This window comes from Dama dama, chromosome 3 (genome assembly GCF_033118175.1).
Source record: "Dama dama isolate Ldn47 chromosome 3, ASM3311817v1, whole genome shotgun sequence".
Lineage (NCBI taxonomy): Eukaryota > Metazoa > Chordata > Mammalia > Artiodactyla > Cervidae > Dama > Dama dama.
In genome coordinates, this window is record NC_083683.1 from 43,239,637 (window position 1) to 43,262,597 (window position 22,961).

The window sequence follows — 22,961 nt, forward strand, 5'->3', positions numbered from 1 at the left end:
GGCCTCCCGGGGACGGAGCCACGGAAGCCCAGCAAATGGGAGGGGCAGAGACCCAGGCGTCCCGGGCCGCCCCGCCCAGCCCCCGCCCCCCAGCCCCAGGGCACCGAGGAGGGAGCCGGGCAGGGGCAGGCGGCAGGGTAGGGAGGAGCGAGGGCGGGAGGGGGAGGAGGGAGCCGGGCTGGGAGGGAGGTGGGGGGGGGGTGGGGAGGGAGAAAAAGAAAGAAAATATTTTCCGTGTCCCCGCCTGCAGAGTCAGTGTGCGGTTTGGGAGAAAATGTGTCGGATATTTTGGGGCGGTCACGTGGGCGGGCGGGCTCCGAGAGGCCCCGGGACCGTCCCAGCCTAGAGTCCGTGCCCCCCCAGAAACCCCCATCACCGCGAGCCCCTGCCACTGCGACGCTCCATCCCCGCGACCGCCCGACGCCGGGACCTCGGGGCTCGGCGGCCTCCCTTCCCCCTCCCTCCCCCTCCAGGTGAGTCAGGCGGGGAAGCAGGCTCCGCCGCCGCGGACGCCCGGGTCCTCCTCGGGAGAGGTGGGCTGGGGGCGGGGGCCCCGGGAGCCACGCGGGCTCGGTTCCTCCCCGCGCGGGTCTGGCTATCCGCAGGGGTGGAGGGGGGCTTCCTGGCCCCGACTTGGGGGTCAGCCCTGAGGTGGAAAGGGATTGGGGAAGACAGGCTGGGCTGGGCTGGGCTGTATTCACCCTTCATTGCGGTGAGTATTCTGGGAGAGCTTTGGGAGAAAAGTCTTCAGCCAGGGGGCTTCTATCCTTATTTTTGTGCCCAGAGTGTGAGGGGAGATAGGGTCCTCTCCTGCGGGGAAAGTCCACCATCCGCCTCCCCTCAGACTTCCCCTGGGGAATCTGAGGGGAGGATTTTTGGTCCACGCTGATCCAAGTTCCTCCTTCCCTAGTGGAATGGCACCACTTGGACATCAGAAGGGCCAGAGGCAAATGATTCTGTCCCTTTGAGTCCGGAAGTTTGGAGAGACAAGTGGATAGGATAGGGGTCTGTATAGCTGAACCGCAGTGAAGTTGAACCGCCTTGAACCGCAGTGCAGGAGTCCCTCTCTCCTGTCTGCAACCTTGGGTGTGAGTCCTGGCTCCCGCCAGCCAAGGTGGGGGCTCCTCCGGAGTATTCTTGAGGGGAGCCTGAAGGGAACAAAGGCAGAGCAGGGAGACTGGGGCAGGGAACCAGGAGTTCCAGCCCCAGAGCCTTACTGGCGCTGCCTCCGTTTCCAGCTCTTACAGCCCATTCCCTCCTCGACCTGACCCAGTCTGTAGGAGGGAATCTCTGCAGGTGGCCAGAGGGTAAGAGTATGCTGGGGGCGGGGGAGGGGGGCAAGTAGCCTGAGGAGGGGTCTGTGGGGCAAGAAGCTGAGATGGTCCTGCCCCTTCAGGGCCCACATCTAGGGCAGTTATGGTACCAGTCCTGAAGTCTGAGGTTTGTACCCTTACCATCACTGCTCGGATGCTGACTTAGGGTTGAGGACCACAGGTAGTGTCTCATTTCCTGGAGGCAAGAAGAGAGAGGACAGGGGAGCGGGCAAGAGGCAGTGTGGGAGGGGTCCTGGAGCTTGGGTATCCCAAATAGACACCCACTCTCGCACACACATATGCACACACATGCTGTGGCTTGGAGCCTAGTAGGCAGCACAGGGCACACACCCCCATCCCGGCACACCCCTACCCCTGGCTCAGAAAGCCACCCAACTGGCACCTCCAGTTCCCCCCTCTGCCCCACCCTCCCCGTGCCCTCCGATGCCCACACACATTCCACTGGCATTGCCTGCCTGCCTCCTGGGTACTGCCCCTCCCTGGGGCCAGTGAGGTAGAGGGAGGGCACACGGGGATGGGAGGTGGAGACTCAAGGGTCTGGACTCCCCCAAGGGTGGCAGGAGGCCAGGGAAACCCAGCCTGCCATTGCCTCCTGGGGAGCAAGCTGGGGGCCCAGGCCAGAGCAGAGGATGCCTGGGTCCTCCGCCCAGACTGGGGATGGGGTCATGGAAAAAGGTGGTCGTGTTTATACAGAGGGGAGGGGGGCAGCGGGTGGAGAGCCGCCGACAAGAGCAGCTTTGTTCCAGGCTCTGGAGCGGGGCAAGGCAGCAGAGAGACACCCCCGCCTCCATCCGGCAGCCCCCTTCATCCATGCCCTCCCCTCAACTCCACCTCAACTTGAAGAGAAGCAGCTTTGTAAGGGCCGGCTTTCCCCTGGTCAGCCCCCTCCACCTGAGGTGGCATCTTGGGAGGAAAGAAGTCCGTTCTCCCTTCCTCAGGTCCCCCTGAAGTACCATGGCCTCTGGGTTCCTACTTTAGGATTTCCTTTTACACTGTGTACCACTGTCTTCAGTTCCTTGGTCCCTTCCTCTGCCGAAGACTTAGGACCCTCCCCTTCTCTTCCCAGCCAAGGCAGAGAAACCAAGGTTCGGAACTGGGATGAATCTCTTTCCCCTTCCTGTCTTCACTCAACTCTCAAGTTCCTTCTCTGAGGCAAAATAAGAGGAAGTTCCCAGGAGAGCTGGGCTGTCCTTGACTCACTCACAGCTTCACTCCTCCACAAGGACTAGGAGCCTGAGCATCCTTCTCTGGGACCCTCAAAGTCCTCCTGCTTTGCCCTCAGGTCTCTGTTTCCCACCCACAGGTGAGAAGCAAAGACAGAGAGTGCTGGACCACACAGCCAAGTTACCAGCCTAAGCCAGTCTGGGGAAGATGGGGGGACCTCTAGGAGCTTCTCACCCTTGGCATTGGAGGGGTTAATCCACCTGGAATGTGGCCCAGCCTGTTAAGCTGTGGCCCAGGGGCCTCAGGGGCCTGGACTCCTGGCTCTACCTTGGCTTAACCTGGGAAGAGGACTGCAGGGAATAGGGTAAGGTGAAGGAGATGAACCCTGGGGGCTCAGAGCTCAGGGTTTTAGGACTTGGGGAGACGCTGGGTTGAAGAGTCAGGGTGCTGGGGATCTGAGTGGTGGCAAGTGAGGGGCCGTGGCTGCTTTATGCATTGGGACTGAGTGATGGCTGGTGGCTTGGGGTCTGAGTTCCTGTAACTGCCATGACAATTTACCTTCAGGAACTTGAAAGCCAAGGCAGATGAGAGATAAAAAAGAAAGGGAAAAAATGAAAAAACAGAGGTACAAAGATGGAAAGATATTGATCTTAGAAGCAAAGACTGACGGAAGGAGATGTAAAATACCCATTATCTACCTCTGGGCCTGCCTACCCTGAGGACTCCCTGTTTCCCTTGCTTCCGTCCTCGCTCTCTGACCTTCTTCATCTAGTCCATTATGGTTCTGGCTGGTAGAGGAGGCACCTAGGCTGAGATGACTCTCCTTTCCCACTCCCTAACTACCGAGACAGGTGGGCGGTTCTGGCGCTCCTAGAAAAGCCAACAACCTTCCCCTTATCAGAGCATCAAGAGAGAAGCCACCTGCCTAACCTAGGATTCTCACTTCCTCTTTCCCCCATCCCTGTCGCCCTGCCCTGGGCTCAGGGGTCAGGCTATATTAGAGGAAAGGGGGATGTCGAGAGGGCTTGCTATATACAGAGGGCTCCAAGAAGAGAGAGGACATGGAGAAGCAAAGTAAACTGAGGATAGAGAGAGGAGCTTCCTAGAATCATGCCTGGCACAGAGCGGGGCTTCCATCAACCTCCATGGATGTGAAGAGAGGTTAGGAAGTGAGGCATAATTGGAGACAGAGACAGACTAGGAGGGGAAACTCGGAGAGGGAGCACTGAGGAAGATGGAAAGAAAGGAATGTAAATTAAAGGAGGTATGGCGGAAGAGAAGGAACAAGGAAAGAGAACATGAGACACACAAAGCATTTAGTATGTGTCCTATATTATTCTAGACACTTTACATATGCTAAATTATTTAATCCTCATCATAACCTTATGAAGTGGGCCTTATTATTCACAGCTGGCAAAAGAGGGAACTGAGGCCCAGAGAGATTAAGTAACGCTAATACATCAGAGGTCCTGCAGCTCGGAAGTGGTAGGGATCAATTCAGATAGTCTGGCTCCAGGATCTGTGTTCCAGAGAGGTGTAACATTTTTTTTATAAAAGTGTTAAAACAGATATGGTCACTTTCTCCATAGTGGTAGAGAGTTTGAATCTTGGCTCTACCATTTACAGCCATGTGACCTTTAATCAGTCCTTTAACCTCAGTTTTCTCATCTGTGAAATGGGAATCATAATTCCTACTTCGCAGGATTGATATGAGTGTTAAATCAATAGTTCAGCCCATCATGGTGTTCAATGGTCTCCTAGCTTAGGAGTCCTTTCTGCTGTGAGTCTGGAGGCTATCATTCACCTTGTAAACTCAGTTTGCCCTTTCTGGGAGAGTTTCTCTGAGCCTGCATCAGCTCCCACCCTGTGTCCCCCACTGTGTGCAGAGGGCCCTGAGCAGTACAAACTGGCAGCAAGGAGAGAAAAAACTAGCTGGGTGAGGGTCATGGGGCTTGGAATGTCAAAGTGATCATTCTCTCATCCCTCCTTTTCCTTTCTTTCTCCTTAGGACTCTTGGAGACCCAGTGAGCAGGCCAGGCAGGGCGGGCACGGAGCCTCCCAGGCCAGGGCAGTGGGCATGGGCGGGGGCTGTGGCTGAAGAAGTCCCCCGCCCACAGCAGACCCCAGGGGACTCAGCCTCCCACACTGCAGCGGCCATGGCCACCAATAAGGAGCGACTCTTTGTGCCTGGTGCCCTGGGGCCTGGCTCTGGCTACCCAGGGGCTGGCTTCCCCTTCGCCTTCCCAGGGGCACTCAGGGGGTCTCCACCTTTCGAGATGCTGAGCCCTAGCTTCCGGGGCTTGGGCCAGCCTGACCTCCCCAAGGAGATGGCCTCTCTGTGTGAGTCTCAGGGATTGTGGGGGATGAGGGCAAGTGGAAACAGGAGGGCATTGGTGGGGGATGAGAGAGAAAACTGGTGTCCCCGTTAGGAAGGCAGGCAGGCTTAGGGCTTTGATCTAAAGGAGTAGCTATGAGGCGGTTTGGATATGGAGCAAACAAATATCTTCGTGAATGAGAGTTCTCCTGTACAGCTAGGATGGGAGAGTGGCATGCCTAAAATTTGGGACTCTGAAATTGCCTCCTGAGCGAGTCAACTAGCAGGGAGAACCTCTTTGTATGGGCAGCCAAGGGTGGGTCTGGGGAAGTCTGAGGCTGCTGCCTGCCTGCAGTGGCGGGTGTGGGGAGCCAGGCTGTGAAGTGAAGGAGCCTGGGAGGAAAATCTTCTGACTCTTGGATCGAGAGGTGAAATTGTCCTGAATTAGGGGAGGGCTGCAAAAAAGAGGAACGGAACTTAGTGCCAGGTACCCGGAGATGTCTGGGGTCAGGAAACTTCCCTCTTGCTTCTGGTTAAGTGAAAGTCACTCAGTGTCTATGTCCAACTCTTTGTGACCCCATGGAATTCTCCAGGCCAGAATACTGGAGTGGATAGCCATTCCCTTCTCCAGGGGATCTTCCCAACTCAGGGATTGAACCCGGGTCTCCCACATGGCAGGCGGATCCTTTACCAGCAGAGCCACCAGGGAAGCCCCTTGCTTCTGGGAAGGGTGGAAATAGCTGCAAGGAAGGTAGCTCTTGTCTCATAAGTAATCCAGGGAAGTGGAGGGGGGTCCCAGCAGCATCCTCTCCTCCAGCCATGTGGGCTGTGGACTCCTCTCTCTCTCTCTCTCTCTCTCTCTGGTCTGGTCCGGTGCCCACATGCTGTGCAGATCCCTGCTTGTCCCTCAGGCCTGCCCTCTTTGGGTGAAGCTGACAGCAGCAAGCTGAGGCCTCTCCTCTTGCCTCTGGGTCCCCTCTCCTTCCTCTTGGTAGTGGATCCTTCTCGCCAGGTTCATTTCAGGCTTGGGTGCCCAGGAGCTGGAGGGCTAGGATGCTGGCCTCCATGCGATAGAGGGTCAGTGTGGGAGCCAGTGTAGAGAAGGTCCCACCGGGAAAGGAGGGGAGGTGATAGAGAGAGGGGCAGCTCCAAAGAGAGAAACAGAGAGGGAAAAGAAAAGACCAAAAGATAAAGATACATCTCTTATAGCTCCACAAGCTCAGAGAGAAGTGGCGAGAAGGGACCTGTGTTCAGGAGCTGGCACTTGGAGGGTTGTGTGTGTGTGTGTGTGTGTGTGAAGGGGTGATTAGACAGGACTGGGGCTGGCAGCTCTGCTGGAAAGAGCAAGCTCACCTAGAGAAGGCGTATGTGTATGTGTGTGTGTGTGCGTGTGTGTAAGGCCATATGCAGTTGTATGCACAGTGTGGCCCTGAGACGCTGCTCACACACAGAATTCCAGGGTTGCAACAAAGAGTCAGTGTGAGGAGTGAGGTGGTATTTCATGGGCTGCTGACGGTGTGTCTGGGGTTTGGTGAGGCCTGCTGGTGGCCTGTCTGTAGTCCAACAGGGGTTATTTGGGTGGCATGCAGGTGAAGGAGAGAGCACAAAGCCCCCCTTTTTATAAACCTCAGCTGGGCTTCCCCTACCTCATTTGCACCCCATGAATCTGTCCCAGGGTCTTGGAGGTGGGAGGGAACCACCCTCCCACATGAATGCCCTTCTTGCAAAGAGCAGTACAACTCAGTCCCTTGGGACTTGATTTTCCCAAGTTTCCGAGGCAACTAAGGGAGTAGGGGTAGAAGGCAGAGGAGAGAGACTGTGTCGGGGAGAGAGCGGAGAGCCAGGAACCAGCCCCCAGCGAAGTTCTCCATGTGCCCCTGTGCCCTGGACATGGGGAGAGCAAGGTCAGGGTTCAAAGTGAGGTCAAGGCAGGGGAAGGGGTCAGACTAAGCTCTATCCCTAAAGGCTGCCCTGAAGGAGCAGGGGGGCTGAAAGAAGAAATCCAAGGGAGGAGCCAGAACCTTGGCTGGTAGCTGGGGAGGGTGCGGCTGGCAGCGGGGGACAGGCCTGGGCAGAGAGGTGGCGGTGGGGAGGGGAGGAGGGGAAGGCCTGGGTCCAGACAGCTACCTGGGGCTCACAGCGCCTAGTGGTGGAGGAAAGGGAGGCAGCTTGGGAGAGTCTGAGAGACCTCCCACAGCGGGCTGCAGGGCCTGAAGGGGGAAAGTGTCCCTTTCCTCGGTGACTGGGCCATCTAATGGAAGGAGACTGGAGGCCTGAGTCCAAGCCACGCTCACCTGGTGGCTGGCTCTCTTTCCTCAGCCTCTGTTGCTGGTCTGTGGGAGGGAGGGTGGTCTGTAAAGGACTCTGGAACTTGGCCCTGGGGCTGGCTCCTGGATCCTACTGCTGGGTCCCCAGCACCTTGGAGACACTAATGTTGAGAAGGGCAATCTTGCTTCACCTCTTGGGGTGCCGCGGGGGCCTGAGTGAGTAAGGCACCTCAGAACTGCCTGTTGGAAGAGGGGAGGGGAAGGGAACACGTGTTGCCAAGGCAAGCACAGGCCTGCATGTGTGGAAAAGTGGAGGGGGGTGTGTGTGTATACACATGCGCAAAGGTTTGGGTGTGCTTGCTCACTCATACACATGAAACCCTGGTGTCTGTGTTGCTGTGTATCTCAGTGTTGTGACCACTGCTGTGGTCTATGTTTGTTTTATCAAGACTGCAGGGAACAGAGAGTGATGGAAGGGAAAGAAGCCCTGCCCTGCCCACCTCCCCGCTTTAGAAGATAGCTGGTGTCCTGACAACCCAGCCCTGCTTGTCCTCTGAATTTGGTGACAGTGTCTCTGGCTGCACCATACCAAGTCACATGGAGAAACTGAGGACAGGTTGGCACAGGAAGGAAAAGAGTTCTACTTAAAAGAAAATGATAAAGAGAGACTCAGAGACCTAAACAAGATGAGAGGGAAATATACAGGCTGGAAGGCACAGACACAGAGAGAACCCAGACTCCGGGAGAGGCCAGGGGCCTTGTTAAGCGGGCGGGCCTGGTGGTGAGCAGGCGGCAGCGAGGCCTCCTCCAGGAAAAAACCCCAGCCTCTGCCTCCTTCCCCTCCCCTCCTGGTCTCTCCTGCTCAGGCTCGAGCTCCAGCTCCAGGCCGACACAAACGGGGCTTTGATTGCAACAGGAAACCTCTCTGGCGGGGGGAGCTGGGCAAGCCGCCGCCGCTGGGGCCCAGGCTGCACCCCCCTCTCCTGGCCCCCCTACCCGGCCCCAGCCCCCATCCTGCCCAGCGCTGCTTACCGCCCTGCTTCAGCCCGGTCGGTCCTCATTCACACCTCCCCTTCCCTCGGGTCCACTGCTGCCCCCACCTCTGGAGACCCCTCCCATTCATTGCCCTTCAGGTGGGACTCCTAAGTTAGGACTTACCCTTGGGGTGGGGCCTTCTCTGCTTTGAAATGCCCCCTCTTCAGTTTTTTGAGGGAAGGTTTTGGAAGAAAAGGAGAATTTAGCGTGAGGAATTCAGAGCCAGTTATCCTCAAGGCCCTTCCAGAAGGTGGCAGGAGGGGAGCAAAGGAGAGATGCAGAAGGAGCTAGCTGTCCCTCCCCCCCACAGTCCCTTGATGGCCAAATGCATCCTTGCCAGGGTGGTCGAGGCTCTGAGGGGTGAACATGCCAGGCTCAGTGTGGATGACTTCATTAGTGGGGGAGGGGGTACACTCTTCCTTGCCTCTGGGACCATGCTTTGTGGGGCTCCAGCTGGGAGGGGTGCGCTTTGGTGGCAGGGATCATAGGGAAGGGGGTGAGTCAGGCAGCAGCCCCCCCTTATACTCCCACCAGGCTGGTGGAGAACATCTGGTTCCCATGAAATGCTAGAAGGCTAATGGGTCTAATTGCTGCAATAAGGGCTGGGGGGACTTTGGGGAAAAGAGGGGGCACTAGATTCCCCCATCCTTTTACCTTCTCCTCAAGGCTAAGACTGTCTAGAATGGGGGGTTGGGGTTGGGGGTTAGGGTGGGCCTGACACCACATTGCCTAGTCCCTTCTAAGGCCCCCGCTCCCTGCAATGCCTGGGAAACACACACAGATGGCGTGATGAGGAGTGGGGTCTATCTGGTGAATAGAAAGGGGGGCTATTGAGGACTCATGACTTCTAGGAGCCCTCCCCCCACACCTCCTGTGCCCCACTCCCAACCCCCCTCCCTGTGGCCTGGCCACTTCTGGTTCTAATTACCAACCAGGCAGGCCTGACTTAATTGGGACCTTTCAGATTTCTGAGGGGGAAGGGTGGGGTGGGGGGGACTGACAGCCTGGAGTTGACTAATCAGGGCTTTCCCCCCTTGTTTTGGGGGTACTCCTCATTTTGCACTTAACTGATGTTTTTTGCCCCTGGCCAGGTTCTGAATCAGAAATCTGTCACCCCTTTTTTCTCTTCGTGGGGAATGGCTGGATCCAGAGATGGTGTATTTGGGATTGAGGGCAAGAACTGGGAGCTCAGGCAGGCTGCATTGGAAAAGACCAATGCATTCCCTCTTCATCCCTGCTTCCAGCCCCCCAGTCGGCCCTGCCACCCCAGACCCCCCCATCCGCCAACCAGGCCCTCCTTCCCAGCCCAGCCCCCTTCAGGCCCCGGCAGTCACCCCGGCCCCTCCTCCGCGCCTGTCTTCCCTTCCCTGCCTACTCTGGCACCCCTTCCTGCTCTTTATTCTTCCAAACTGGCGCCCCACTCCAGAGGCACCCCAGTGCGCCCCCCACCCGGTACAACAGATTCTTAGAAAAGCGTGCCCCGCCCTGGCCCAGCCACCGCCGCCGGGCGGGGGAATGGGCCGGGCCGGGCGCCGCTCCTGCTCCCCCGGCGCTCCCCGTGTGAGCGGCGCTGACAGAGCCGGCTGGGCCGGCCCGCCGGGCGGCCGGGCGGCGGGCGGGGCGCGGAGGAGGGGGCGGTTTCCGGGAGTCGCCGCCGCTGGCGCTGTCCCGGGGCCAGGGTCCCCGAGTCGGCTCGGCCCGGCCCGGCGAGGGCAAACTCTTGACGTGGCCAAACCCCCGCCCCCTCACCCCCGTCTCCGCCGGGCGAGGGCGCTCAGTGCCCGGAAGGGGCCCGCGAGGAAGGAGTGGGGCGGCCCTCGGAGATCCGAAGGGCACCAAGTGTGGCACTAAAGGGGAGAAGGGGCGGTTTGCCATTGGTGGGGGCATCGAATGGCTTTGAGAACAGTTACCGACCAGACTCGCAGTTATTGCCGAGAGGGGCCCTGGGCACTTGGGGGCGACTGGCACTCTGGGGGAGGGGAGCTGGCACTCAGGAGGGCAGTGTGGTCTGAGACGCAGTCGGCGCGGTGGGAGCAGTCTTGCGCCCTACAAGTGATGTCAGTTTCGAGGAAGGGGCGCTGGGAGAGGCAGTTGAGGAGCTCCGGGAATGTCAGCCCCGGGACGGGCCTTGGGGACTCCGAGGGAGGCGGCCCGGGCCGCGACGGAGGGAGGACCGCTCGGGCTAGGAGGGGTAGACTCCGGCCGCGCAGGAGGGGCGGGGGGGGACTCCGCGGCGGCGCTGGCTAAGGCCTGGGCGGGGTGGGGCGGGGCCGGGTCAGGGGGAGGTGAGCGCGCCCGGCCACCCGCCCCGAGGGGGGTTCCCGGAGAGTTCACGGCGGGAGCGCGCTCCGGCCCTCGGACCGGGGGTGGGGAGGACGGGAAGGAAGGAGCAGGCCGCGCGCGCCCAGCCGCAGGAATGTACTGTTCGGCCCTGCGGCGCGCGCGCGGAGGGAGAGGGAGGAGCCAGGCCTGGGAATGAGGGGGTGGAGGTAGTGCAGGTCTCTGGGCTCTGGAGAACTGCCGCGCTCAGGGGACCTCCATGTTCCCCTCTCCCCAGTCCTCCGTGACACCCCTGCCTGTATAGACTTGTGTAAAAAAAAAAAAAAAACGACTGTTGGGGGGAGGGGGAAACTCGAAAGGAAATGCGTGTGCTCGGCTCCTCCACTCCTTCCCCCATCCCTGATCGGGGCACGCGCCTGAGTGCAAAAGCTTGCAAAGCCTCCCGGCTGTAGAGAGAATCCTTGCAAGCATTCTCTTGAGCCAGGTGTGTCTGCAAAAACGTGTGTGTACACCTCTGATTTTGCGCGTGCAGACATGCATGTGCACTATTGCATATTTGCAAATGCCTGGTGCCTGCCAAGATAAATGCATGCACGGATGTGTGTCTAAGCAAGCAAGCGCGCGGTGGTGCGAGTGTGTGTGTGTGTGTATGTGTATGTGTGCGCTCCACTCCCAGCTCTGCTCATCTTGGTGCCCGGCCCCCTTAGCTCTCCAAGCCCCACCCCCCACCCCTCTGGGCTTCGCTTTTACAAAAGGTCTCCCCAGTGCTAGCAGCCGAGGCGCCCAGAGTGAGCTAGACCGCGGCTGGAGCGGCAGACCCGGCTCTGCGCCCCGCCCAGTCCCTTTCCCCTGCTGGGGATCCCCCTCTTCCCCGCCCACCCCTTACCCCCCATGCAGCCCGGCGCCCTACGCTAGCCCTCCCCCTCCCCCCCTCCAGGAGCGGGGCGCCGCTGGGGGAGGAGGGGGAATCGGCTGCGGGTTCTCGGTGTTCCCAGCACCCAGCTTCCCTCCAAGCCGGGTCGCGATGTACGACTGCATGGAAACATTTGCCCCGGGTCCGCGACGGCTGTACGGGGCAGGCGGACCCGGGGCTGGCTTGCTGCGCAGAGCCGCCGGCAGCTCCTGTTTCGCCGGACTCGAGTCTTTTGCCTGGCCGCAACCCGCCAGTCTGCAGTGTAGGTACCCGAGCCTGGGCGTGGGGTGTGGGGTGCAGGACAGGCAGCGGCTCTAGCTCTCCATGTGTAAAAGGTGGACCTGGGGTGCAAGCGGGCATTCTGACCGTTTCCATGTGAGGGTCGGGTGTGTAGGAAAGAGAAGTACTGGCCCTTTAAAAGTGGGGGCCTCAGCGACTCCTTTGGGTGTGGGCAGTAGTGTTTGGAGTGTGTGTGTGGTTTCGATGGTGGGTGTATAGCTAGGACCTGTGGTTGATGCCCCTCCAGGGTTCCCGGAGATAGGGAGAGGCCGAGGTGCGTTGGTAGTTTGTGTCGGCAGGTTCGTGGCCCCCTAGGGCTATGGCACCCAGGACCGTGGGTGGCGTTTGAAAAGTCCATGTGGGAAGTTGCGAGTGTAAAAAAATATATATCGTTTGCGGAACGTGGGCATCCCTGGAGTGTGCAGCGCCTAGCTTAGGCGGTGCGAGTGTGGGTGCAGGGGTCTCTCCACGCAGCATCACCCTCCGCCTGCGTTGGCAGGTCCGCATGGCCCCGTGTGGAATTGTTTGTGGCGTGAGGCCGGGAGGGCGTGTGCCCTGCGTGGCTGCGGGGGCGGTTTTGGAAAGGGCTGTGTTGGAGCGTGCATCCTCCGGGTGTGCTGTGTGCGGGGTGGAAGGGGTTGTGCACACTAAGGCGGCCAGATTGGGTTCTGGCGCCCCCCTCCCCCACTGAGAAAAGAAATGTTAGGAAATGTGTAAAGAGTTGTGTGCACTTTTTCCTATGGCTCCAGCCCACAACTTCAGTAGGAAGGGAAAAGTTTCAAGCAAAGTTTGTGTATGGTGAGGAGGGGCCTGGAGGTGGCAGCGGCCGGGGAAGCAGGACTCTTGGGTTCCCAAATACACATCTTTCCCTCTCTGTGAAATGGGAGATGCCAGGCCTGGGGCCCTGGAACCCCTTTCCAGAGCGGTAATAAAAAGCCGGGGACTGGGAGGCAGTAAAAATGAAGTCCAGATGAGAGGCGGCTTTGAAGCCCGGGCCCAAGTGCCTGGCGGGGGTTGGGGGGTGGGGTGGGGAGGAGCTGGGAGGGGAGCCTGGAACACCCCCGAATTTCCCTGGGGCTGGGACGGCGCTCCAGCCCGGGGATGCGGGACTGGGGGGCACTCTGGGAAGGGGCGGGCGGCGGGCGCTCGGGGAGTGTGCGCGCGGGGTCACTGAGCCCCCGCCAACGCGCCTCGCTCCTTGGCACACGGCAGCGCTGTTTACGAGATCGGGGTTTTTTTTTTTTTTTTTTTTTTGGGTCTTTTGGTTGCAGGGCAGAGCTGCACAGATTTAACAACTGGGAAACTGGAAGAGGGAGGTGGCAAATAGGAGACCGAACTGTGGGGTGGGGTGGGGCAAGAAAGAAGAAAAGTGTAGCATTTAAAGGGCGGGGAAAACATGAACTAGTGCCTTGCACCAAACCAAATCCTTGTGAATTCTTAACTTTCCGCTCATGGTCGGATAGGATGGGGATTTGGGGTATGTTGGGAAGTATACATACTGAGATGGAAAGAATCTTCCAGGAAGGGCTTTTGCTGGGGACCGGGCAAGGACCTGGTTTTTTTCAGGCCCAGAGAAGCCCATGGGACTTGGCTGGCAAGTCAGTTTGGACCAACAGTTTTGGCTTCTAGGGCCTTGGGGGGGCTTCGGGCCTGCTCCACACACTTTCAGAGAGAAAGTAGTGTAGACCTATGTGTCTAGACCAGGGAAGGAAAGAAGTTCTTTGGTGCGTCTGCGAGTGCTTGGCAACTCCAGCATTCTGGTGCTGCGTTGGCAGGCCATGGTGTCTGTCTGGTGGCAGAGCTTCTTGCTTGCAACTGTGAAGCGAATGCTGGATGTTGTGTCTGCCTTGTGCATCCACCTCCACAGTGTGGCCGGAGTGCATGTGCCTCTGTGCCTACCTGGGTGTTCTGTGCCAGGGTTCCCGTTGGGGTACGGGAGCTGGTTGGTATTGTGCCTGTTTTTGTGCCCTGTGTGTTGTTGATGTGTGAGAGTGTCTCCAAGGAGGTGTGTGTCGTCAGATTGTGAGTCTGGGCTTCTCAGCCCTGGGCCTCGCAGCTGGGAGTGTTTACAGCCGGTTATAAAGAGTTTGTTTGAAGCTCCGCTCAGCCTGGCCAGGAATTTCCTCAATTTCAGCAATTTGGGCTTTAAAAGGAGAAAAACCCAGAGCCCACCCCCCTCCTCCGCAGCAGGGGCCCCTGCTTAGCCCGGCCAGGCATCGTCATGGTGGGGTCTCTGCCCAGGGCTGAGAAAGGAATCTGAGCAGAGCTGACCCACTTAGCCTTCCTGTGCCCTTCGCTCCATATTGACCAGAGCCGCTGGGTTGCACTTTAGGGTTCAAGGGTGAGGGTGTGTCTGAGGGGTACCGAGAAGGGACCACAGTACCATGAGTACGAGAAAAGCTGCCTCTGGCCTGTCTCCCCGCCACCCCCACTCTCGTGATTGGCTGGCACAGGCCCATGCCAGTCTGACCGCACCCAGGCCCTTTCGCAAGAGAGGAAATGAGGCAGCGCTCTGCGGGCAGGGAGGGCGTCAGTGCGGGTAAGCACCACCCCACGCACTGGCCTGTGGGCAGCATATGTGCCCTCAGACACTGGGACCATCCTGAGAGAAAGGCATTCCAGCCCACCCCCCATCTCTCAGCACCAGCACCCCCTCCCCACCACCCCGTCTCCCGCCCGGTCCTGAATAGACTCCAGGCACCCTCCTAGCCTCCACTCCTCGCTCTCCTTTTTCATTGGGGAATCTCACTCTAGCTGGATTCTTATGCTAATTGAGTGTCTGTGTGTGTTGGGGGGCGGGGAGGGCTTCCCTCCTGTGGAGAGGGTGGAGCTAGTCCGGAACCCCAGCATCCTGGCATCCCAGGCCTTTCTGTCCTTCTGGCAGGCTGGGTGGACTTCTGACCAGATGGGCTACAGCAGGTTAGAAGGAAGAAGGTGTTCATGAGGTGGGTGCAAGCAAGGGACACTCGTTAGGGAGGGCTTTAGGGTTTTCTTGCATTAACTTAGGCCTTCCAGGTTTGGGCAACTGGTCCTACAGGTTGAATAATTTATAGATTTTTTTTTTTTTCCACCCTCTAAAGACCAACCACACACTCAAAAGAGGTTTACTCAGCAGCCTCCTAAACAGAGGGTGTCCTCCCCACAAACTCTCTGCGTGGCATGGACTGAGATCTTTTTTGAGGAGTATGTGGCTTTTGCAGGGGAGGTTTAGGAGTGAAGACATAGCTCAGAGAGAGTCCAGAGGGACTCCCCTCCCCTATCAACCCCAGTTACAACCCACTGTCACCTGACTTCTGGTTTGCTACACCCCCAACAACTTCTAGACCTGAGAATCTGAGCAAATACCTGTCTCCCTTTCCTAACGTCTCTCACTCCTGGCCTGGCCTCTAACTGGCATGCAGACCTGAGATCTTCCGCTGCCCCCCACTCCCTACTCCCCCCACGCCCTCCCCACCCCCATAACTGGCAATGTGGCACTGGGCTGGCCCCATCCCTCCATAGGCCTCCATTTCTTCAGGTGTAAAATAAGGCTTTTGCATGTGCCCTAACCTACTTTCCCAATCCCTGCGTCCCATTTGCTCCACTGTCTCAGTGGTTTCTAGGGACAAGGACATTGGTGGTGATTTTGGGGATGGTTTGAGGGGGGACTGGAGAAGGAAATGGCAACCCCATTCAGTATTCTTGCCTGGAAAATTCCATGGACAGAGGAGCCGGCGTGCTACAGTCCATGGGGGTGCAAAGAGTTGGACACGACTTGAGAGTGCACGCACACACACACTCTGTGGGGAAAAGATCCAGGACTGTCTACCCTTCTCTGCTTGAGAGAAGATGGGGTTCTCTTCTACCTTCTGAGTCTCCTGCGGGTGATTTAGCCAGGTGCTAGCCACAGGTGGCCTGGAATTGCCTCTTCACCCCTAGATCTGTGGCCTCTTGAGCAGGAGAAGGGTAGGAAGGAGTCTACTGACAGGGACCCAAGGTGAGAAGGAGTGACTAGAGAGTTCAGAACCACAAGCCAATACCCCTTTACACACCCACTTTGTCGCTGGGCAAACTGAGGCCCAGAGAATTTAACTTCCTGGATGGCCTGGACCCAGAATTTGGAGAATTGAGCAGTTGTATAGGACATTATTATAGGGGGAGATGGCCAGGTTGGGAGGGAATAGTAGTCATTTGAGGGTTTCTGGAAGAGTTTACTCTGGGGCTGTATGGGTTGTTGGAACTTTAAATCAGTGTGGTGGCGATGGTGTCAATGCTGAGCCAGAGGAAGAACTAGGAATGTGGAGTGTGTATCTGATGAGGATACCTAGAGATCTGAGGGGGCTTCTCCCCTGACCCTCACATCACTGCTTCTCCCCAGCGGTGGAGACGCAGAGCACTAGCTCAGAGGAGATGGTGCCAAGCTCACCCTCGCCCCCTCCACCTCCCCGGGTCTACAAGCCGTGCTTCGTGTGCAATGACAAGTCCTCTGGCTACCACTATGGGGTCAGCTCTTGTGAAGGCTGCAAGGTGTGTATGGGGTGGATGTGGGTGCGTTGGGCATCCCGAGTTGACTGGGTGAGATCAGAGACTGTGTGGGTGGGTATCCCTCTGGGGTGGGAGGGATGCTGCTTTGCACAGATGTGGTTGAGCCTGGGACCACCAGCAAGGCCTGCAAGAGGCTGATACTCCCAGTATCCTGCTTCACTGACCCTCCCCCCTTACCCCCAACCCCAGGGCTTCTTCCGTCGCAGCATCCAGAAGAACATGGTGTACACATGTCACCGCGACAAAAACTGTATCATCAACAAGGTGACCCGGAATCGTTGCCAGTACTGCCGGCTACAGAAATGCTTTGAAGTTGGCATGTCCAAGGAAGGTAGGCCCTTAGGCCTGCCTGGGCAGGAGCACTCCTGTGCTAGCCTGTGGCTGCCACCCTCTTCCCACTGGCCACCCCCACTTCCCTGACCTCTGTGATCAGCCTCCAGCCGCCCTGGAGTGCTGCCTCCTCCTGGACCAGTCCTATTTGATTAGTTCCATTCACCCAGGAGACCCCACCCCTCCCCATTCCCCTTTCTCAGAGCTTAACCCTTTCTCTGAATGAGGGAATGGGGGTTACCATTGCACATTCCTTGCTTTATGGGCAAGTTGGGGGCCTTGCCTGTCCCCTCCCCTGCTCCCAGCACTGAGCCTGAGGTGGATCTGGGGTGCCCCCCCTCCCCTGCGCCATTGTGCTGCCAAGGCTATAAGTGGATATCCTGCCGCCTGCATATCCTGCCCCCCCCCCCCCCAGCTCCTGCAGGGTGACAGGAAGGGCAGGATGGAGCCGAATGGCCTGGGGAGGGAGCAGGGGCTGCAGGCCCTGGGTGGGGCTGGGGAGAGCCAGCCTGGGAATGGGAACTAGTGTAGAAGACAGGGAACCCAAGGCCCTGCCCTACGGTCCCAGGGAATGGATGCTCTCGAGTGTATTTGAGTTCGCATGGGAGGGAGATTCTGAGGGTCCTGACCCTCTCCTGATCTGCCTCTACCCCCAAGCCGTAAGGAATGATCGCAACAAGAAGAAGAAAGAGGTGAAGGAAGAAGGGTCGCTTGACAGCTATGAGCTGAGCCCCCAGTTAGAAGAGCTCATCACCAAGGTCAGCAAGGCCCATCAGGAGACCTTCCCCTCGCTCTGCCAGCTGGGCAAGTACACCACGGTGAGGAGTGGGCAGGGCCCCAGTGAGGGCAGGGGACCACTGACTTTGGAGAACGGGTAGGGATGGTGTTGGAGGCCGTGGTCTGGTGCTGACAACAATAACATCTGGATGCAGAAGGGAGAGCCAGGGGTTTTGGCAAAGGGAAGACAACCCCCATGACGAGCCTTAGTTTGTTTTCTAACCTGCTGTTGCTGCAGAACTCCAGTGCAGACCACCGGGTGCAACTGGATCTGGGGCTGTGGGACAAGTTCAGTGAGCTGGCCACCAAGTGCATCATCAAGATCGTGGAGTTTGCCAAGCGGTTACCTGGCTTCACCGGGCTCAGCATTGCTGACCAGATCACTCTGCTCAAGGCCGCCTGCCTGGACATCCTGGTAAGTTAAACCCTGGGCCCTGTCTTCCATCATAGCCTGACACTCAGAAGAGACCATGGAGTTGGTCCACACAAAGATTTCGTTCTCTCTCTTCCCCTCTCCAATCTGGGACTCCCCCAGATATCCTCGAAACCCAAGCTCTATTTTGTCTTAATCTTTGCTCCTGAGATCTGATCTTAGACTTCTGAATGTCTTGCCTTCTGACTTCTGTTCTCTTCCCCCAACTTCAGACCCTCCATCTGTCCGCCTTCCTTCTTCTGCCTGCTTTAGGTGGCCCTTCTTTAGGACCTAACTTTCTTGCTTTCTACCTTCACCTCATCCTGTTTTCCCTCCCACCCTACGCACTCCTTCCTGGAGTCAGCACTAACCCTGCCCCCCACCTCCAGATGCTGCGGATCTGTACAAGGTACACCCCAGAGCAGGACACTATGACCTTCTCCGATGGGCTGACCCTGAACCGGACTCAGATGCACAATGCCGGCTTCGGGCCCCTCACAGACCTCGTCTTTGCCTTCGCTGGGCAGCTCCTCCCGCTGGAGATGGACGACACAGAGACAGGCCTGCTCAGTGCCATCTGCCTCATCTGCGGAGGTGCGGGGGCGCCCCCTGGCGCCGACTCAGATTACTTTCCCACTGCACCCCACACCTGATCTCCAGCCTGGCTGGAGACCTTGGTCCCACCCCGGACTCAGCTCCAGTTACAGACTGCCCAGCAGCCTGGAACAAGCAACGAGAAGAGGGGGAGAGCTGGGACGGGGGGCAGGGAGCTGACATAGGGGTCTGTGCTTAGTCACTCAGTCGTGTCTGACTCTTTGCGACCCTATGGACTGTAGCCCGCCAGGCTCCTCTGTCCATGGGGATTCCCCAGGCCAGAATACTGGAGTGGGTTGCCATGCCCTCCTCCAAGGGATCTTCCCGACCCAGGGATCAAACCCAGGTCTCCCGCATTGCAGACAGATTCTTTACCGACTGAGCCACCAGGGAAGCCCTGGGCAGAAGTGATTTACCAGAGAAAACCTCTTGCCAGAGGGGGGATGGTATAGGGATTGGAGCAGGGGAGATGGCCTGAATGGGGCTCACGGTCAGGGTTTGGGGCCTGGAGGGCCACAGGGATCAGCCACTTGCCTCTGTCTTCCGCATCTCCCTCACTCACCTGTGCTTGTCCCCACAGACCGCATGGACCTGGAGGAGCCTGAGAAAGTGGACAAGCTGCAGGAACCGCTGCTGGAAGCCCTGAGGCTCTATGCCCGGCGCCGGCGGCCCAGTCAGCCCTACATGTTCCCCAGGATGCTCATGAAGATCACTGACCTCCGGGGCATCAGCACCAAGGGTTAGTCGGGGACGAGCCTCCCTCTGTCTTCTCGGGGCTCCCGGTCCCCCAGGTCAGGCAGAGACGAGGGCAGAGTGGGTTAGAATCAGGCAGCCTGCACTCGCGTCTTCGCTCTGCTACATGCTAGTAGGAACACTTGGTGCAAAATACCTTTCTTTTTGTACCTTGTTTTTCTGTTTGTGAGGATGAAACAAGTTAACACACAACAGGCTTACAACTGTGCTGAGTTATAAAGTTCAGTAACTCCTGCCCTGGACAGAGGAGATGTTTTCATCATCACAGGAAGGTTGATTGGACCGTGTTGGTTCAGGAGGATGCCTGGCAGACAGTGTTTGATAAATGTTAGTCCTAGTGATAAATGTTATTAAGAACAGCCCTAAGAACAGCTGGCAGGCTATGGGCTTATGGAGGGGGTCCACGGTGTGTGGCTGGAAGGTGGGCACTGTGTGATCTTGGAGGAGACAGCCTGAAAGGAATGGTGGGCAGTGGGCTTGGCAGAGAAGATAGGCAGAGTCTCCAGGCAGAGGTGTGGTCCCCAGGAGCTCTAGAGTAGAAAGAGGGTGAGAAAGAGGCAGACAGAGGTAACAGGCCTGTGCTGGGAGCCCGAGAGGGCAGTCAGGCAGAGTTAGGGAGGCCGCTGTAGGGGCTGTACCTAAGTCTGAACCTCCTTGTTCCTCCACTGCAGGAGCAGAAAGGGCCATTACCCTGAAGATGGAGATTCCAGGCCCGATGCCTCCCCTGATCCGAGAAATGCTGGAGAACCCCGAAATGTTTGAGGACGACTCCTCGCAGCCTGGCCCTCACCCCAAGGCCTCCAGCGAGGATGAGGTTCCCGGGGGCCAGGGCAGAGGGGGCCGCAGCCCCCATCCTGACCAGGGTCCCTGACTTCCCCTGCCTTGGGGGTTGGGGCTCCAGGCAGCAGACTGACCATCTCCCAGACACCGCCAGTGACTGGGGGAGGACCTGCTCTGCCCTCTCCCCACCCCTTCCAATGAGCTCCTTGTTTTTGCCAAAGTTTCCAGGGGTGCCTCTGTGTTCATCCCCATCTTGCTCTAACCGGCTCCCTCTCCAGTCCTGGGGGCCTGCCCTGTTCCCTCCAGGAGAGAGGGCAGAGGGGTGAGCCTGGGTTTGAACTTTGAAATCTTAGCACTGCCCCTCAGACACCAGGGTCCAGGCTCCCAGGGCAGGAGGAAGACCCTTCATTCCACAGCCCCTTCCTCTGCTGGGTGCTTAGGCCTCTGGGAGCAAACAGGAACACTAGAGACCAAAAAGGGGGCTGTAGGAGGAGGGCTGAGCCCACCCTCTGCCCGTCCTTGGTGCCTAATGCTGCGTGAGGCACCTGCTGGGTGCCTCCTGCCCGTAGTGCCCCATCCTCATGCCAGCTCAGAGTGGAGCAGCCCGGGCCCTGCATTTCTGCTAGGGGGTCAGAGGGTGAAAGGGACAGATGTGGATCGCTCCACACCTCTTCACTGGGGCCTCCGTTACAAGCCCCTCCCCAGCCCTGCCACGTGCCTTGGGCCCCCCTGCCCCTCATCTCAGCCACGGGGCAGGGACCCTCCTACACTACAGAGGGGCCAGGGGATCCCTCTCCCCTTAGTGCCTTCCCCCTTGACCTCCCAGAGCAGCTTGGCCCATGGAGAGGTGGGGTGGGCACTGCTTAGCTGATCCCGCCCTGACCCAGAGGAAGCCTCTATTTATTTATTAGCTTTTGTTTACACCCTGGAATTGACCCCTTCCTCCAGAGGACTTGGGAGGGGGAGCCCAGGGCCCCTGTGACCCCTCCCTTCCTCCAATCCCCAGTTTGTATTTAGCTGCCAAATAAGATTCCCACTGGCTCCCCTTTTTCTCTGGGGGGTCCGGGTGCTGTCCCCTCCCCTCTGTTTACATTTCTCCTCCACCCCCGCCCCCGCCCGGCTGTATCGCATATTGCTGAGTTTTCTATTTTTGCAAAATAAAGTGATGGAAACTCATGGGATGTGGCTCCCTGGGGTTAGGGGGTGGGGGAAGCAACCAGGTGACCTAGAGAGGGACTGGATGAGGAGTGTGGATCATGCAGGCTTCTTAGGGCAACTGGGAAGTAGGATGAGATTCAGAGTGGGTGTGGTGGGAGGCAGACCCGAAGGGAGTCCACAAGGGCCCATCCTGAACGTCTGGGCCTCCCACGTTCACCAGGCATGGGTGCTTAGATTGGACTTTGTGAACCTCCAGGAAGGTGCTGGGCCTCCGAGGTCTTTAAGCTGTCCCCACCCCCAGTTCTGTAGACGTGCACATCTGCCCTTCTCTGGGGAGGGGGTCATTGCCGTTTCATTTGGTTCTCAGGAGGGTCCCTGGCCCCAGAAGAAAAGAAGCACGGTGTACATCTCAGTTACAGTGTGTCTGTTTTACACCAACCCCTCACTCCATGAGCCGCCCCCCACCCTGCGACCCCAGGATCACCTTCTGAGTCAATCGTCTACCCTTTCTAAGCCCACCTTTCTCTCCATGACCCTGCGTGCCCTCCACGACCCCACTCTTACCTTCCTTCTGTCCTAATTCCTCTCCTTGCCTCTGCATGCCGTAGCCCCTGCAGCACCCCAACCTCAGCCCCACTGCCTCTGACCTCTGCCGCTGCACCCCTGGACTCTCCTCAGACCCCTGTGACTCCCCATCAACGCCCACCCCTCCCTTCTTCCCTGGGATAGGGCCCTGCCTACCTGTGCTTGGCTTTCTTTACTGAGGACCTGTGCACATGGGGGAGAGAGGCTGAGGATGTGGGAGCAGGGGACGAGAGAAGAGGGGAAAAGCAGAAGAAGAAAGTGAAAGAAGCTCTAGAGGAAACCACAGGGCCTGTAGGGAAGGAGGGGTCATTGCTGTGGCAACCCTGGTTGTGGGGGAAGGGCAAGAGGTTTGAGAGCCAGAGGCTGGCTGAAGCCCACCCAGAGGAGGACCTCCTTCTCCCCAGTTGCTCCTCTGGCAGCTACAGCCCTCCCACCCACTTGATGTTCACTGAACGCCTCCCAGGAGATGGGCTCTGTGGTCCCTGCCCAGTAGAGGAGACAGACCTACGAACAGACATCACGTCCAGTTCCTTCTTAAAACTCCCTGTGGTCAACTGCGGGCCTCAACCTCTTTTCCCGGCAGCCTCAGCCTTGCCCTACTCCAGCTGCCATGCAGGTTGCTCGTTTTTGCCCAGCTTACCTCTGCCACCCCCATCCCAGGCTCCACCACTGTTTGACTCCTTGGACCCCCAACCTCATCCTTTGAGCCTGGCCCTGTGCCAGTGTCTCCCAACTTTCCAGCATCTGGGTCTTGAAGTTTTCATTCTCCCACTTCTATTACTTCTCACCCATCAATTCTCACTCTTATCCAGCCCCTAGTAAGTGCCATATTCTCCACTAAACAACTGATACAAATAATCTCATTTCATTCTCACAACAATCATATGAGTTTCCCTTGACAGATGAAACAGCCACAGGAAGGGTAAGTAAATAACTTAGAGCTGCACTACTGGTAAGTGACAGAGCCAGGGATTTGAACTTGGGCAGTCTGGCTCCAGAGTCAATGCAGTTAAGCACCCACTCTAAGACAGTGTCTTAGAGTGGGTGCTAGGTTTTCAGAAAGAACAATAGTCACTAACTTCCCCTCCTACAGTACTTACTGCCTCCATATTTCTTCCTTCTCGTCATGTTCCCATATGAGGAAGTAGAGAGATCATCAATTTGGGAGGCAGGCAGACTTGGATTTAAATCCAGACCAGTTAGTTTACTAACTATGTGATCTCAGGCAAAATTCTTTACCTTGTACTTCTAAGCCTCTACGTCTGTAAAATTAGGGGGCTGGGGGAAGTTTCACACCTATGTCATGAGGTTCTTGTGAGGATGAATTATAACATTATGATGATATATCCAGCGCACAATAGGTACTCAGTAGATGAGCTTCCTTCTTCGAGATCCCTGTGTCACCAACTCCCTTGACCCATATGCACCCTTATCTGCTCCGTCGTCTCCTAGATCTGTCACC

At 57.8% G+C, this 22,961-nt stretch overlaps 1 protein-coding gene across 5 annotated transcripts; it reads left to right on the forward strand.

Annotated features, from left to right (window-relative positions):
• The first annotated feature begins 284 nt into the window (after positions 1-284).
• RARG (retinoic acid receptor gamma) lies at positions 285-20,969 on the forward strand. Of its 5 annotated transcripts, none has more exons than XM_061127004.1 (9): positions 285-473; positions 4,507-4,838; positions 15,944-16,092; positions 16,300-16,441; positions 17,098-17,258; positions 17,456-17,632; positions 18,019-18,223; positions 18,804-18,962; positions 19,648-20,969. In XM_061127004.1, the coding sequence occupies exons 2-9, from the start codon at positions 4,655-4,657 to the stop codon at positions 19,845-19,847; spliced, it is 1,377 nt and encodes a 458-aa protein (XP_060982987.1). In that variant the 5' UTR covers positions 285-473; positions 4,507-4,654; the 3' UTR covers positions 19,848-20,969. The 5 variants fall into 5 exon arrangements, with proteins under 5 accessions (XP_060982987.1, XP_060983025.1, XP_060982996.1 ...); XM_061127013.1 differs by lacking the exon at positions 285-473 and adding an exon at positions 2,847-2,862; XM_061127042.1 differs by lacking the exon at positions 4,507-4,838 and having other exon boundaries at positions 457-473; positions 19,648-20,927.
• The last annotated feature ends 1,992 nt before the right edge of the window (positions 20,970-22,961 follow it).